Source organism: Sabethes cyaneus, chromosome 1, assembly GCF_943734655.1.
Source record: "Sabethes cyaneus chromosome 1, idSabCyanKW18_F2, whole genome shotgun sequence".
In the NCBI taxonomy this organism is placed as follows: Eukaryota; Metazoa; Arthropoda; class Insecta; order Diptera; family Culicidae; genus Sabethes; species Sabethes cyaneus.
Window position 1 is genome coordinate 50504719 of NC_071353.1, and position 13745 is coordinate 50518463.

Sequence of the window (13745 nt, forward strand, 5' to 3'; positions counted from 1 at the left end):
ATGTTGACGTAGGACTACGTCTTTGTTTACTACACTGGGTAGCACTTTGTAAAAACCAAAACGGAACTGTAACGTTTGAATAAAAGATTTTAAACATCAATAGCCTTTTTACCACTGCATGGAATTTCATCGTCAATATGTCGTTGCTCGTTGGAGTTTTTTTTCTTCTACTAATCACATGTAAGCACACTTTTTGCTTCCATTGCCCCAGACAACGATTTTATACACCGGTGGTTTCGTGCGCTTCGATTACAGAAAAAAGTAACCAAGCGAATATTTTTTCCAGCGAACCCAGTCTAAATTAATGCCCTGAGAGTAAATCGTACCGAACAAGTGCACAACCACCCCTTCTCCTCGACCAATTTTGTCGATCGATCACTTTTTAGTGAATCAAAACAGAAGTCTGGTATGAAAAGGTAACAGTGCGTTGTATTATAACTATTTAGATTACTGTGATAATCATTTAATGAAACATACCGCATTTTGCACTGTTAATCTGACACCAGAGCAGCGTTTAGTTCAATTAACTCATGAGTTGACTTCATTTTCCTTTTTCTTCAGTTCATTTTGCTTGAGCGAGATCCTGTGCGATATTCGGTTGTGATAATCGAGCAAATCAGGGTAGTCTAAATAGGTGCAAATGTCGCAATATTTTAAAGTAGTTATTCGTGAAATGAGTAAGCCATTCTTTTATACCTGAATGAGCTGCATGCATTTATTTTGGCTCATCGTACAAGTTAGATGTTGGTGATTCTTTACCTACTTTCATTCACATTGCATCTGATAACTAAGAACTAAGATGTAATGAATATTCGTTTATAGCGTGTGATTTTCCAGACTGGTCCCCACCAAGGAAACTGGCCCTTGAATGTGTAAAACGAGCCTGGACTTTAATTTTAAAAACGTTAATAATAAGTTTAGCGTAACACTGGATAAGGAGCGCTATACGAGTTCATGATTCTATAACTCAAAAATGATAAAATTAGAAGAAACCATGGTTTAAGAAACGAGGGCACCAAATTGGGTCTTCGCCAAGGGCTCCGCAATGTCACGCTACGGCTCAGTCTGCTCAGTACATTAATATACTACTGTAATTTCAATTCTAAAATCATATGTAAATCATTGCTTCTGCAAATTATATTTATCATTTTGATTTTGTTTAGTTGAATTTTAAAATAGAATTTTATTAACGCTTTTTTTTACATAAAATACACATCTTGAAATTAAAATTATCAGACTCACATTGCGCCAAGCGAACGTTTGATACTAGTGTTTATCATCAGTAAACTGAGAGGAGACCCACGTCAATCCCCACTTTAAATTCGTTAGCAAAAATTTCAAAGCTTTAGTCCATTGTTCTTCGGAGTTGAATTGAATCCTAGCATTAAAAACGTTATTAAATAAGAAAAATGGAATATCAATTTTCACTCATACTTACTTTATTGAATAGCTGTTTCCTGTAGCTGAGTCTTCGATCTTTCCTTTTTCCATTCGATATGGCAGGCAAAAGTCCGGATCTTTTTTCACGACCTCTTCCTTAAATTGTTGCAAGCAATCAAGAAATGCCACCATAGCTGCATCGAATTTTGTATCCCAGAAGAATCGGAAGCCTCCACTTCCATATAGCGGTAGTTCTTTGCCTTCACCCAACACCTCGATGTGCGAATGGTTTCCATACGGTACAAGTCGATAATTTTTAAAGGTTAAATTCATTTTTCTCGCCAGTGCTGACAGCAATAAGCAAGTCTGTCCCCAGGCGGCGTTTATCTCGGACCAATCAACCGGAGCAGAAGGAAGTCGGCCCAGACGAAAGTTATTGATTGTTCCGAAGTGCCCGGAGTGCCAGATGTGAAATGTAACGTTGAACACGTTTGTTTTCTTTAGTTTATCTAACTGAACCTGCGCGTATGACATTTGACATTCAAGAGAACGGAATTCATCTTCGGTTGTTATAACGTCCCGCCGATGCTTAGTGTATTCTCGCCAGTATTTTTCTTCCTCATTGCTTAGCCTTTGCTTCTCTAATTCCTGTTCTTTTACCGCCAGTTTAATCGCAAGCTCCTCGCGAGTCATTTCCGCCAAATCCTGCAGCAAGCGTTCTTCCTCTTCCTTAAGATCGACTAGTTCCTTCTCCAGGAGATCAATGTTCGGGACATCGTCTGTCATCTCCAACTTCTTCAAATAATTATTGTAATCATTCCATTCATCTTCCGCCATCTTCAACTGCTTATCCATCAGTTCTAACAGGGTATCGGTGCACTCATCACACAGAGGATGATCAATTTCAGAATTGTTGGACAGTGCATCGAACAGTTCCGCTTTAACTCGTAAATTTTGGCTAAGCGATTCTCGATCTGGACCATCTGAGAGAAGCATGAATCCGTTAGTATCATTTCCACTACATTCAGCAAATCGAAACGGCGGTACAAAGTGATCCAAACTGGCCGATTGTGATACTATGTCCACTTCTATATGGGAATTGATAGGAACTGTAAAAAGTATGAAATTCACTATTCGTTTCAACCGAGCAAACGAAAGGGATATAACAAAGCGTTATACTTACGGGCTAGTTCCGCCAGTGTGTGTTCCCCAAGGGCAGCGAACGAATCATCGATGTGAATCGGTTGTAGACATCGCTGACAGGAGAAACTAACACTGACCTTTGGGTCGTTCATATTTCACCTGCTAAGAATCTTATTTTATTTTAATTATACTGATTGTTCGTAAACGATGTACATGGAAAACATTCGCAAATCGCAACCTGTTTACTACGAAGATAACTAATCAAAAACTACAAAAAGACTAAAACTAAACCCCATCAGATAACTGTTTGGTGTTTGTAAACACCTGTCAAACTGACGTTTGCTAGGGCCATCAAGAAATGCTAGTGAGCCTATAGTGTGTGAGAGATACGCGGAAACTAAATCCAACGATTTGGCATCAGTGTGCAAAAACTGCCAGCACTTGCTGCTGAGCAAAATGCAGCAGCTGTATAGTAAGCACCTGAGAGAGATTCGCGGATAGGAAAAAATCACGGTCCTGCTAGGCAACCTGTTTTTGCAGCCAACATCTTACCATGAAATAATTTGCGGTTTCGTCACTAACAAGAATGACATTAGCTGTGGATCGGTTATGCAGGAGTGAGAGGGGGAGCGAAGAGTGGAGGAGAGGATCCGGGAGTTTGATATTTGATGTTTTTGATATTATTCCTACTGCAAACAGCCTTAGCCAGGTCCACAGCTAATGTCAAAAAATCTTTATATGTGTGCGTGGTGGAATACTTCATTTGCGTAAATGAAACAGCATGACACCGCTATTAGGGTTGCCAAGTGGCCGGTTTTTGGCCGGGCCGACCGGTTTTTCACCTACAAAGCCGGTGGCCGGTCAATCCTGCAAAAAGACCGGTTTTCCGACATAGGAAGCCGGAATGGTACTTTTTTCCTGATTTGTTAAATTTTCTGATAAATTTATTAGCAATCCTGAGCAGTGGATCATTGAAGATAGCCAGTTTTGCAGTGACAATACTTTGCTTCTGGCGGTAATATACATTAAGGCGGTAAACCATTTCGCGAAATTTTTAACTTTTTGGCTAAAATTTGACAGTTCGATGGTTTTCCGAAAATAACCCTGCTCGGGAGCATGGTTAGTTTTAACCAAGGGGTTTCCAGTAAGGCGTATAAGTGCGTAGTAATCGGAGATTACTTTTGTAATCATTTACGAATTAATTAGATAATCAATTGTAAGCAGTATAGTAATCAATGATAATCTTAAGTAATCTTTGATAATCATGATTAACTTTCAGAAACCACAAGAGATTGATTACTGGTAATCATAGGTAATCAGTAAAGTAATCAACAGTAACTTTTTTCATACACGGAGAATAAAAATGTCGTTTCAACCATATTTATGGTTGTTTTACGCACAAACAAAAATTTCGTTTTGTTTCAAACTGAAATATATGATTGAAATAAAAATATTTATTGTTATATCAATCTTAACTTCAAATTTGAAAATACTTTACTTTTAATTCAAAACTGCTATTTTCTTGATTCAAACAGAATCTCGTTTTGAAACAACAATATTTTCAGGTTGTTATAAAAATATTTTATTAAGGCTTAAAGCAACAATCATTTTGTTTGAAACAAACTGGAGCTTTCTCGCTCCGTGTAGGTGCGTAGTAATCATTGCTGTTCGATACCCCTTGGTTTTAACCAAGTTCTGAGAGCCAATGAGATATGCACAGGTGAGGAAGAGAGCTTCGACAAGTTTCACTGATTTTTCGTTAGATTTTTTTTACATTGGTATGGATGCTTATCGCATTATAAATTTGTTCAAACAACCCGGGTTGAAATGAGATGAATTTTATCCATCAAATAAAAGCAAATGAACATAAAAAATTCCTCCGATTTTAACTCGGACAGAAAAAAACAATATTTTCATCCTCACCTTATATGCTCTCATTGAGCAAAAAAACTATCAATCCGCCAAATATGAAATGGTTCACATTCTGATCTGAGCTGATTTTAACCACTCAAGAAGAAATAACCATCGAACTGTCAAATTTTAACCAAAAAGTTAAAAATTTCGCGAAATGGTTCACAGCCTAAATTGTCCACCAGCACCAGAAGTAACTAGTTGTCTTCTACTAGTATCTTCAATAATCCATGCAATGTTCGTTGTGGTTTCGATTTCGACGACTACCTAAATAATAATTAACGCACACTATCCAGCTTTTTACGAGCCATAATGGCGCACGTCTTCGTAATATTTGATCAGCTTTTTTGACATTTCCCTAATACATCGCACGTTTTCTTTCCGTACGTTCCTTTAGTTTTACCGTGAACGCGCGGAAAGAAAACGTGCGATGTATTATGGAAATGTCAAAAATGCTGTCCAAATATTACGAACACGTCCGCCATTATGGCTTGTAAAAAGCTGGATACATTCCAGGCAAATTCTCTTAATATGCTGCCTCAACCCCCCCCCCCCCACCCGTTGTTTTTGAAGGCAGTCCGGCCGGTTTTTGAAATTTTCGGACTTGGCAACCTCCGCTATACGTTCTGTTCGTTTTACTCTGCAAAGCCGGTATGCTGGCAGATGGGTAGTATTTTCAAATCTTAGCCAGATTTTTGCAAATAATTCCCACGCCAGCAGTAGATGTTGGCTATTGTCAAGCACATTGAGTAGGGATAGGTTTGCCAGTCCCTTGGGGTCTAGGGTTGCCAAGTGGCCGGATTTTGGCCGGCCCAAACGGTTTTTCACTTGCAAAGCCGGTGGCCGTTCAATTCGGTAAAAAGGCCGATGCAGCGGGATTTGTACTTTTTACCTGATTTTTAAAAATTTATGATAAATTTATTAATAATCATTAGCAGTGGATCTTTGAAGATAGCTAGTTTTGCAGTGACAATACCTTGCTTCTGGCGGTAATACACATTAAATAATTTAATAATTATTGTCCACTAGCGTCAGAAGCAGGTTGTTACAACCTTCAGTAGTCCATTCAATGTTCGGTGTGGTTGTAACTGTCCTGCCGTTCGTCTCCACTGACTGCTCATCCCATTTACACGGGAAACTGTCTTCCGACTCCCGGTTACATGCTACCGGCGACTAGACTACATTACACATTCCAGGCAAATCCTCTAATATGCTAAATATAAATCCACCGACCTGACACCACCCACGTATATTTGAAGGCGGGAGCGACCGGCCGGTTTTTGTAATTTTGACTTGGCAACCCTAAATGGTTTACAGCCTAAATTCAGCCAGTTTTTCTTTTCTTTCGCTAATAATAAATATTTTGCGGACATACAATTTTAATATGTTATAACTATTTTCTCAAGATTAAGTAATCTACTGTTTTTCATTAAAAGAACGTCAAAATCACCTGTTCTTGCACTAGAACTAGGCCGAAAAAAGATGCAATCGCTTAAGGGGCCGAAAATGCCCTCCCGTCCCATGGAATATCAGCGATTAAAAAAATAGCCCTTACCCGCCAAATGGCGGAGTTGGGCACTAGGTGTTGAATATGATGGTGCCAAAAAAGACACCATTAAACTTTTTGTTTTTTAGTGGCTACTAGGAAAAAATGTCACATAATTAGCGTCATAACGCATACCAACCTGGGCAAGGTATATAGTTACCCCTCACAGAAATATGTAGGTACATATGACCAAGAGAAATTAGTGTTTGGTCTTCTTGAAATAAGACAAAGTATTTAATGTGATTATTTCCCATTATGTTCTAGCGTATGAAATTTAATACGTGATTTCAATGGAGCCCGGGTCATAATGGGTTAAATCTACACAAAGGTCGTTCTAACCTAATACTAAATATTAAAAATTCTGTTGATTTATTTCGTGGCTAATTTGCTTTCACTTTATTTACATGAAACACCGGTTTAGTACTTTGCTGTGCGTGCATACACTTTCTATAATCTTCACCGCATTTGTTGCACCGGAACGGATGCAGTGCCTGATTGTGTAGCTTTAGATCCTCTGCACAGGAATAGTTTAATAGACAGATTTTGCAAAAGTACACTTTGTCGCTGCTGGATATGTTGTGCACCTCCAAAAGGTGTTTCTGCAAAAAATATTTGCTTACATATGTAGAGGGACAGTGACTGCAGCGCAGTCGATCGCTTTTAGGATCATTACGAAGTAACTGTATTTTAGGCGCGACATTTTTAGTACGTTTGATTGTTATCTGTGACTTGTCCAATTTAGCCAGAGCTGTTAACTTGCATGTTTTTAGATGCTGTTTAAAATTGGCTTCCTGAATAAAGCTACTATTGCATTGAGTGCATTTGTACAGTGTGATGTGCGGAACATTTTGATCCGCGTTTGATTGTTGGCACCGTTTTGTCGGTGTTACGACTATCTTAGGGGCAGACGTATTTTGTTCGAGATCCTTATCAGGGTGATCATTTTTCATATGAATAATTAGATTTTCACGATTCCTGAAAACCGCGTTACACGACGAACATGTTACTACCAAAAATGTATTGCGTGTTGGTAATTGTCCAGCATGTTTTTCCACAGGAGGTTTTGCTACCCGTTGTTGCAAGGGTTGTTTTTTAAGTAATGCATCACTAAATGGTATAACTATAATTGGACTTGGATTTTTGCCATCTTCATTCTGCATATGTTTCCCAGTAGTTTTATCCACCGTCGATCTACCTTTTTGCTTGACGACAAGCGTTTTAAGCTCTCCATCTATATGATATAGGTCAATGTCTTTAACTATAGGTCCCGCTTGATTAGGACTATTAATTGCCGAACCATCATTATCATCCTTGGCTTCCATCTGTGAGTCGTAGTCCAATATATCTATTAAAATTTCCTCTGTTGTTTCGGTATCTAATTCTTTTATGTTGGGTTTTATATCACAGTTATCACAATTTGAGCGACGGAACAGTCTCACAAGATTGTGATTACGTAGCACATTTTTCCGAAATTGGTAAAACTCATTCAATTGAGCAACGCAAATGCCACAAATCGCGCTGGGAAAATCATCGCTAGCAAGCTGCAATAAGACGAACATTATTGATAGTCAAATTTATAAAACGGCACGCACATTAACTTTTGCCAAACTATTTAATTGTTGCAGGATCTGTTTGAGGGAAGGATCATTGGTATGCTCAGACTCCAGCACTGTCAGAAGGTTCAACTGGGAGAGACAAAATCGACAATACACGTAAGGATTTCGCGCAGGACTGAAAAATGCGTATATTTAATTTTTACACGACACTATTATTTCATTTTATATAACATGACTTACACTCCCGATGTTTGCATTTTGAATTGTAGATATTTTGAGTTTGTAATAATTATATACTTTTACGGCGTCTGTTCATTAGCGAAAAAATATATGTTATTTAAATACCTATGCTAGTGGCCACCCCACCGCATGACGCCACCGTACATTGTCAATCTGCATCAATGTGGTATATACAAGTGTGGCGATGTTAGTTAAGTCGAAAACATCAAGAAGACAGGCAACTCCAAAAGTTGAACGACTGTAACAGCAATGCTATCTGCCGAGTTAAAGTTGAACCCTACGGGGTGAAGTGGCTGTCAAATTCATACATTTTCGATGTCCCACGCATAGGTACCAAAATGTTAATTTTGACAAGAACCAAAAAATTTGCTGGGAATTCCCTTTTATCGACGACCATTTGAAAGTTGCTCTCTTCACTCCTACATGAGAAAGAGAAAGCAACACACCATGCCCTTGGTTGAACCACCACATACTATAGTGTGTGTAAATTAGAATATGGATGTACACAAACAGGTATGCAATGCATTGCCACGTTCGCACACATTTTTTCCGACCAATACATACCGTGGACCCCCGTTCGTTTGGCTGTTAAACACGATTTGTTTGTACACTCAACCCCCGCTAATATGAAAAACACCTCGTTCAGATTGGACGAGTTCATTTTTAATCTGAATATTTGGTAATGCTATTCATTTTCGTATACGCGCAAGACGCGCACCCTATGAATTTGTTGTTTTGGTTTGACGAAAACAAACGTTTTGAAAACATTTCAAACATGCGCGAATTCTAAACGTCCGGTTTGTAGAAGAGGCAATTGGCTCGGCAGTTTCGACTAAAATGGTCTATTTTGAGTGCTAGCGGAAGGTAAGTTCCATATGAGCTATATTGCCAAAGCTCTTGAGCAAGAGGAAACGCATTAAGTTTTTTTGCTTTTTTCATTTACCTGGTCAACTTTAACGTCAATTGTGTATGACGCTTGATCGGTTTTTAATGTGAACGCATTTATACCACCGGGGTACAGATTAAAAATATTCAGATTAAAGAAGGTCATACCAACGGGGGTACACGGTACTTACCTAGCGTGTGTAATCTGTTTCACATTCCATTTTCCCAACGATTGTGATAGAAATCCGATCAGAGATTGAAATATTCGCTGCTTGCAACCTAGGACAGGACGTGCTAAGTGTCAACCGCGGCGTTGACCCAAAATTGACCCAATTTCTGATTGGCTGAAAGCGACGAGCAACCGTTAACTGGAAAATACAACGCAGTATCGCTTCCAGTGTTGCTGAAACTCATTAGTGGGAATACGACCATAAAGTATTATTTCCGAATTTTGATTTCTTTTGTATTCTGTAGTTCTATGCTTGGCTCACCATTAGTTTTGTTTGTACACGAATTTTAATTTTCAAAATGAAATGCAAAACATGATTTTGGTCGCTTAAACTGTGGCGAATTCGGGAGCTGTTGTTCGGCAAACGAAGTTATTCTTTAAATAATATGTGCAGGCAACAGTGGTGCAGAGTGTAACAAGAAATATTCAATCGGGATGGCGGTAATAATAAGAAGAAGGGTAAGAAGCCAGATGGCACGTCCTGTCCTAGCTTGCAACTGCCGACTAAATCAAACATCAAAATAATAACAAAGAACAGGGCGGCCAGTTCATACGAGTTTCAGCATATTTAGGGTGGCCAGTTGTTCAAATTAAAAACTACAAGGTATACAGCCGTAAGGATTGTACGAAAGGGTGACGTAGGACTATATCAGATCATCAGATCAAAGACTAATGTAAACCGCATTTCTGGTATTTGTATATTTATAAGAATCTGTGAGTGCCATTGTTTAAGTGACTGTTTAAAAGAGAAGAGCGAAATATTCAGATTCAATTATTCATTGAACGCAATGGTGGCTATGAAAATACGTGGACAGGGTTTCATAAGTACAACGCCTGCAACCTTTCAGACATACAGATTTCTTTTAAAAATCACTTATGTGCATCATAAAGGTAGGTAATGGTAATAAATGGTAATGAATGACCAGCCCACAGATAATGTCCTTCTCTTTTGACATGAATGGCAACAGGTCGAGAAGGTTTTACTAGTTTACTTTCACAGCTTGCCGCTTGTTACAAAGCAGAAAATATGGCACATACGCATTTCTGTTTTATTTGTATAGGAGAGTCCTTATCCTCCTACCACAGGGGTGAGGGGTCTCAAACCATCATAAAATAAATAAATTCAAAATAAATTCATGCTTCCAAAAACACCCACATGCCGAATTTGGTTCCATTTTCTTGATTCGTTCTCGAGTTGTGAAGAAATTTGTATTTCATTTGTATGGGATCTCGCCTTTAAGCAAAGGTCCTAATGCAACATAGAAAAAATTCTTGCCTCCAAAAACCCCCACATGCCAAATTTTGGTTCCATTTGCTTAATTAGTCCTCGAGTTATGAGGAAATTTATGTTTCATTTGTATGGGAGCCCCCCTCTTAAGGTACCAGTACACTGTCGTCAAATTTTCTTCCTGTCAGAATTTGGGCAAATTTTGGTATTTGACAGACATATTTGTCTCGCCCAGTACACTGTTTGTCAAATTTGATGTCAAAAATTTGATCTGATGTCGAATTTGTTTATTCAATCCGGGTTGAAACTGGATGAATTTTATCTGTCAGATAGGAGCAAATGAACACAAAAAGTTCATCCAGTTCCAATCCGGATTGAATAAACAAATTCGACATGAGACATTACCCGTGTTACAAAACCGAATAAATTTTGACATATTTTGTGAGGCCAGTTCACTGTTTGCAAAACAGCATGGAATTCATGAGATTATCAAATACATTCGGCTCGGAAATGTTTGCGCCAGCAGATTTCTGTGCATATCAAACAGATCAAATAAGCAAAAAAAGTATGCTCGGAAAGTGAGGCTATTCATTTAACAGGAAGCTGAATTCCATTTTAATTTTTTTAAACACGTTTTAATACGGTCATTATTACTAATTCAAAATAATTAATACAAATTACCCAGATAACACAAAATCGTAATAGAAAGTTCACATTAAATCGTTTTCATGTCAATTTCACATTGGAATTGTATAATGATTAGAGTATGTCAAATCGAAGTGAACAATAAGTTGTTTTGCAGTCGTGTGTGCCTTCATATACAATTGATGACTGTGAATTATAAAGCAGTATAGACGATTGCAATATTTGATTATATCTTAATCATATATTCAGGAGTATTTAGTTGCGTGTTATAAAAACTACGCAAAATAGAATTACAACTAATTGTCGAAGTTTTCGCACGTATATCGCCTCCACTTTGGTACATATATGTTCTTATATGGCGTGAAATATAACTTTTTCGTTCAGATATGATTTCGTATATCTCAGTTGCAATCGAGATATACAAACCAAATGGTTTACTGGGTACTGTGGTATGAAAAAATTCAATTTATATAATTTCAATTTCTACATTTAGTGATGTCCGGTAATCGCTCGATTAATTGAGTAAGCGATTAGAGCATGGAATATTCGAAAAGTTTGTAATCGAATACTGCCGGCACGAGTAACTCATTAATCGAATAGTTTAAATAAGATAAAAAAGTGCGAATAATCCAGTATAATCAATATATATAGAATGCCAGTGTCGCTGCAGTGCGCGTGGTAAACATCACACATGCTCAGATAATGTATATACATTACATATGCATGTGTGTGTGCCTGAGATTCATCAAAAGGGGAATCTCGTTGTCAAACTTTGACAACCAGTTTAAAATTTCAAATATGGCTGCCAAGTAATGTGATTGGAAACTTCGCTTGCTTCAAATTTCTGAAAAAATCGGTGCAAAAGGGCGCAGTTGTGAGATTCAATTTATCCAGACGAAAGAAAAAACGTTTAAAAACATTTCGCTGGCATGAAAACACAGCGATGAGCGCACTGATGACAGCACCAACCAGCGCACAGATAAAGAACAGATAAATAGAGCTTTCTGACAGCTCAAGCACCCACACTAGCGAACACGAAATACGCGTGTATATACATGATGTTTACCTCATTTTGGGGAACAGCTGATGCTGGAGGAACAAACCGAAAAATAGCGATTACTAGTTGTGTTTCTCCGTTTGCCACACTGCAGAGCACATATTTAAGTCAAATTTTCCATCCTGTTTCAAATTTAAGCACATATTTTGAAAATTTGCTAGTATTTAAGCCAGCGGAAGACGAAATTCATTCTGTACCTTGGCGACAAAGCAATGCATCTCTTTTGTTTACTGTTGTTGTTTGCCTCATTTTCAAGCACCAATACACACATAACTGGAAAGCTCTATAACAATGAGCAACTTTGACAATGAAGCTCCCGATTCACAGACTTGATACAGATTGTTAGCATCATGTTTACCACCATAAGTCCTGTAGAAAAACAGCGACACTGGCATTCTATATATATTGATTCTATTAATAATCCCCATTAATCGTTTATCATCGTACGATTAATCCAATTATTAAACGAAATATTCGAATATTTATAATCGAATGCTACTAGCACGAATACTGAACTTAGAGTGACTATATACAGAGTGGCGACAAGTCATCCCAAATGTATGCAATGCGGTTTTTCCAGGGTTTTTCTTTCTCTTTCCTGCATATGCGTTGGATAGGTCGTCTGCTCGATTGGAATGACACTGACAGATAATTATCATTCCAATTTTGACATTGTCACCACTCTGTATATAGTCACTCTAACTGAACTAATCATTTAGTGCATACAACGCTAACCGATTAATCGGTAATCGAATAATTGAAAATTTCGGACATCACTAATATCAATACCAATGTCAGCCGTGTCGCTTTTGTCCAATACCAGTATCAGCCGAATAGACCAAATCAAGGTGACGTCATCTAACAGATACTGGCGCCCTTGTTTACAAACAGACCGCAGGGTTCGAAAAAGTTTCAACGGTTTAAACCGTTTAAACCACCCCATTGGCAGGCAACCATGTTTTCGCCGCCAACATCTCGTGTGTGCGAAAATGAGATAGCATTTCATCACTTCGTTTCACTCGACTGCCAGCAGCTTGATTTGGGCCCGCTGTCAAATTTTGAGCCCAGGACATGCTGTCACTGACGTTCACTGCAGCTCGATATAGAGGTGTCGATGGGGTGGTTTAAACGGCAAGTTTGTTGTTTAAACAGCATCAGGACCAGGTAGGAAGCCAGATAGCACGTCCTGTCCTACTATGTTACCTGACTCACTGCGAATATGCGTTGTGTTCGCGGGATCGTGTTGGTTCGAAAGGTTTCGAAAAATATCGCCTTTGTATCGAAAATATCGTTAATTTTGATCACTAAAAATAACGTACTTAAACGTTATATTTCAAGTGCGAGTAGTACGCAATAATTGTATTGTGAAACTGAATTGTTATTTATGCAACTTTTTACAAATTAAATGCTATAACAAAAGCACAACTTATAAAAAATCGTTTGTCGACCAACATTTGAAAGGGGCGGATAAGCCAACTGTCAAACAGACCGAGCGAGAGTTATTTTTTGCTGGAGCAGCATAGGAAAATGAACTCTCACTCGTTCTGATTGACAGTTGGCTTATCCGCCCCTTTCATATGTTGGTCGACGTTTGTTATCGATATTGCCTGCATATGCGTTATAAACGAATAAAACGTATGGTTACGTTTAATTTCAATAATACGCATATTCGCAGTGAGTCAGGTAAAACAGTAGCACACGACAAGGTAACTTCTTCACCTGTGTATTGAGCTCATTGACGGTCGAAAATATCAAGGGGTTTCCAGCAAGGCGTATAAGTGCGTAGTAACCAGAGATTACTTTTGTAATCATTTACGAATTAATTCGGTAATCAAAGGTAATCAGTATAGTAATCAATGATAATCTTAAGTAATTATTGGTAATCATGATCAATTTTTAGTAATCACAAGGGATTGATTACTGGT

The 13745-nt window shown here is 38.2% G+C and overlaps 2 protein-coding genes across 2 annotated transcripts; both read right to left on the reverse strand.

Annotated features, from left to right (window-relative positions):
• Window positions 1-1174: 1174 nt before the first annotated feature.
• Window positions 1175-2785, reverse strand: LOC128740404 (beclin-1-like protein). Its single transcript, XM_053835948.1, has 3 exons — window positions 2564-2785; window positions 1439-2489; window positions 1175-1378 (listed from the first exon to the last, which is right to left on the reverse strand). The coding sequence occupies exons 1-3, from the start codon at window positions 2673-2675 to the stop codon at window positions 1267-1269; spliced, it is 1275 nt and encodes a 424-aa protein (XP_053691923.1). The 5' UTR covers window positions 2676-2785; the 3' UTR covers window positions 1175-1266.
• A 3575-nt stretch (window positions 2786-6360) lies between these two features.
• LOC128745390 (zinc finger protein ZFP2-like) lies at window positions 6361-7851 on the reverse strand. The gene is made up of 3 exons (XM_053842454.1): window positions 7777-7851; window positions 7573-7711; window positions 6361-7521 (listed from the first exon to the last, which is right to left on the reverse strand). Exons 1-3 carry the CDS (start codon window positions 7791-7793, stop codon window positions 6361-6363), a joined length of 1317 nt encoding a protein of 438 aa, XP_053698429.1. The 5' UTR covers window positions 7794-7851.
• Between the last annotated feature and the right edge of the window lie 5894 nt (window positions 7852-13745).

What these genes read in the sequence shown, in the direction of transcription:
- LOC128740404 (XM_053835948.1), bottom strand. Translation starts at nt 2,675, where the DNA reads ATGAACGACCCAAAGGTCAGTGTTAGTTTCTCCTGTCAGCGATGTCTA. An exon ending in CACACTGGCGGAACTAGCCC is followed by an intron (nt 2,490 to 2,563) that starts GTAAGTATAACG and finishes TACTTTTTACAG; the next exon opens with TTCCTATCAATTCCCATATA. An exon ending in GGAAACAGCTATTCAATAAA is followed by an intron (nt 1,379 to 1,438) that starts GTAAGTATGAGT and finishes TTTTAATGCTAG; the next exon opens with GATTCAATTCAACTCCGAAG.
- LOC128745390 (XM_053842454.1), bottom strand. An exon ending in ATAGTTTGGCAAAAGTTAAT is followed by an intron (nt 7,522 to 7,572) that starts GTGCGTGCCGTT and finishes GTCTTATTGCAG; the next exon opens with CTTGCTAGCGATGATTTTCC.